This window comes from Atta cephalotes (genome assembly GCF_000143395.1).
Source record: "Atta cephalotes unplaced genomic scaffold scaffold00032, whole genome shotgun sequence".
NCBI classification, from domain to species: Eukaryota; Metazoa; Arthropoda; class Insecta; order Hymenoptera; family Formicidae; genus Atta; species Atta cephalotes.
This window is the reverse complement of record NW_012130096.1, coordinates 2,475,921-2,479,345: the sequence shown is the minus strand read 5'-3', so window position 1 is coordinate 2,479,345 and position 3,425 is coordinate 2,475,921. Positions and strand designations below refer to the sequence as shown.

Sequence of the window (3,425 nt, the reverse complement as noted above, 5' to 3'; positions counted from 1 at the left end):
TATATATGGTATATTTATATATGTATATACTTCTAATGCGATAGAAATACTTCCAAAATCAAACAGCGCACGCTCCTTAGATCCATCTCTGGTCCAATAGGAGATGTTTGAGTCATTGGCGTGCAATAATAGGCAATACCTTCTTTTTGGTTTCTTGTGATAACGTTATAATATTACTCACATTAATTAAAAAGAGGACAAAATATTCAAAAAAAATTTTTTTTATTATTCTGAGATATTTAGAATTCAATTATTAATGCATATTTATTTTTGTTTGCAGAATACGGCATTAGAGATTCAACAGAAATTTGATAACGCTACATTTGCCAAACTTACACGCGAGTGTATTAATCACGTTCTCGAAAAATCGCCCATTGAACGAGACCTGATCTCGAAATTGTTATCCCATTTGCTTAGGCAAAATATTCTGCCTTTAGAGTGTTTCAAGAATGGGTAAGTTACTTCTTCGTTTGTACAGTGAATTATTGCAAAGTAAAAATAAAGTTAGTAAATTATGTATTAATTAGTGATGAAAATCCTTAACAGAGTTAATGAAGACCCCCCCCAAAACTGATGTTATTTGCATAAAGCTAAATCTTTTAATGCCAAATTTTTTTACCAAAACTGTTGCAAATACAAATTTTATTTTAGATTAGGAGAAGTGCTGGAAATAGTAGATGATTTGGTTATTGATATACCAAAAATTTGGACTTATATAGCTGAAATACTGTGTAAGTAATACATCTCTGCAAATTAACCATATAATGATAAGATAGAGACAAAAATGTTTCTTTTGTGATGACGATTACATTTTACGCCATAGAAAAATATCGTGCGGGTAATAAATAGCTCAACAGGCCTGAAGAAATATACATAATAATTAATTTGCTATTAATTTGAAATCGATTCACACGGATAACAATCTGTGTTGCAGCACATTCGATAGAGGATGAAGCTATTGCATTATCCGAATTGGAGAGTACATGTATAAGTTTGAGGAGGCAAGGCTTTGTAGGAAAATTCCTTGGAGAACTTCTAACGAAAGTATCTCGTAACAAAGGACGTATGTGGCTTGCCGAGAAGTGGGACCAAAGCAACCTACAACTACATACATTAATTGATCCGACACGAGAAAATGCTGAGAAGATTATACAAGAATACGTATGTATACATCGCATTCTCTTCCATGTTTCATTTTCTCTTGTAGGACAGTATTAATCTAAGCATTTTATTATTCTCGGCTTACCCATGTTATTATTGCCATTTGTAAGAACTGGGTAGCTTAAAAATAGATTAGACATAAATAAATGGAAAATTGAGATTCAATATCTTTGCTGTTCCAACTTGTGTAGCCGAATAATCTTATGCACGTGTAATCTTATTGATTTCATTATTCTTACTTTTAGAATTTGGAGTTTCTGACTGGTGATTATAATAGTGCCAAAGACTCCACTGCTGCTATCGAGCCACTCCCATTGGAGAAAATTCAAGAAAATCTTGTAAGGCTCATGAAAGAAAATACTTCTTTTGATGAAATTTGCAGTTGGATAACTGTAAGTACGGTAAAATTGACACACGTATTCTCTGAATTTATATATCGATAACTTTCTCACAATCAACTTATTATTTCAGGCAAATGTTGGTAATAGAGAGAAAGATCCCAAGTTTATAAGACATTTGATGACTGCCATCTTAGAAACTACATTAGGTACATATCATAACACACTATTTTTCGAAATATTTAAAATCATTTATCTAACCATCTAATAAAATAAACATGATGATAATCTTTTTTTTTTTAGAGTAAAGATATATGTGAATTATCTTTGTGTTGTTAAGCCAAAAGGATACTGATATGTATTTTTTTGTGAAAATAATTACTATAAAATTTTTCCTATTTTGTAAATCGTTTTTCTCTTGGTATGCAGAACGACATCATGGTACTTGGAAGCTGAACCTAGAATCTTTTACTACTTTGCAAACGTTAATTCAACGGTTTGTCGACGCGAACGAAGTATTAGAATTGCAATGCCTTTATGCAATTCAAAGATTCATTAAGCTTATCGAGTTTCCACCTGGTAAGTAAAATGTGAAAATGTTTTTACATGTATTATTACACCGATGTTTTGCTTTATTTCTTTCAAAATAAAAATTTATATACGCACATATAAATTTTTTTCTATGGATATAAAGATAAATTGTACGAAATTTATGATGATAACATTTTGTTTAGAGTAAAGATATAATATGTAAATTATCTTTGTGTTGTCAAGCCAAAAGGATACTGATATGATTTGTGAAAATAATAACTTTAAACATTTTTAAATTGATAATTTAAATTGTTTTTCTCTTGTGTTTTCAATCATAGGTGCTCTTGTTTCCATTATGAATCGATTGTGGATGGATAATGTGATATCAAGCGATGCGTTCCTGACATGGCAACAGAAACCGCCAGAAGGAGCTGATGTCGAAGGCCATAGCGTCTCACTCGTCACTCTTACGTCGTTTTTCACCGACTTACAAGAACCGGACGATAATTCCAGTGTCGAGGAATTGTCAACTAGTGCGAATCAGGGCTGTTGACGATACTGTGATCGATTGCATTATCGTCTATTAAAAAGACTTAAATATGCGTTTCCCCGTTGAAAGGAAAATACAACGCCCGAAATCAAATTACTGTTGTGTTTTTTTTTCGTAAACATTGAAAACGCATGAACGCTCCAAGTATTGAAGGAAAGAACAATATGCTAAATAATGAAGTGACACTTAAATGTATGTAATATAATCTATAACTCCAACGACTCTCTACCAATAAGTAAAGAGAAGTGAGAGTGTTGACTAAATAAACAAACGACAGCTGTATTTGAAATACAGTATACATAATGAAGATAAAGTTTAACTATTAATTATTACAGAACTATGCAAAATAATTATTATATATAATTCAATAAAATGGTTTAAAGTTTAAATAAAGCAAAAAAAAGTGGCTCGAAAAATAATTATTATCGTGTTTCTTATGTAAAATGTCTCTGCAGCGCGAAGTAGGTCGATCGCTCAATAGAATCGGAACATGCGTCTTTTTTTTTTGCTTGAAATCGGGAAGACTAAACATTACTTCCAATTATATTAACGCTAATATCGCGGATCACAAACCGAAGTGCTTGTTACACGATTTAGATAACAAATTGCAGATCGGAATATGCAATCTGAGAGTATAGGTCAATTTAAGTGGAATAAAAAATTCGGAAAGTAAGGAAAAGCAAAAGATAACTACCGAAATAAAACCAAGTCTGATACTGACAGCGATATGGTTCTTCCTATTATTGTAACGGAATACGGTATATATAACAGAATTACTAATTTATATCTTTGCAAATAAGAAACTCATAATGTATCATATTATAAGAAAGGACATTCATGAAAAA

General features: G+C 31.4%; 1 protein-coding gene across 1 annotated transcript in view; it reads left to right on the top strand.

The window, feature by feature from the left end:
- Nucleotides 1–2,973, top strand: part of LOC105621295 (treacle protein) — a 39,623-nt gene extending 36,650 nt beyond the window's left edge. The window contains exons 14-20 of the mRNA XM_012202761.1: nt 281–453; nt 652–731; nt 935–1,161; nt 1,407–1,553; nt 1,633–1,708; nt 1,929–2,078; nt 2,369–2,973. Of these exons, the coding sequence (XP_012058151.1) occupies nt 281–453; nt 652–731; nt 935–1,161; nt 1,407–1,553; nt 1,633–1,708; nt 1,929–2,078; nt 2,369–2,583 (1,068 nt within the window). The 3' untranslated portion in view covers nt 2,584–2,973. The remainder of the gene's footprint in view (nt 1–280; nt 454–651; nt 732–934; nt 1,162–1,406; nt 1,554–1,632; nt 1,709–1,928; nt 2,079–2,368) is intronic.
- The last annotated feature ends 452 nt before the right edge of the window (nt 2,974–3,425 follow it).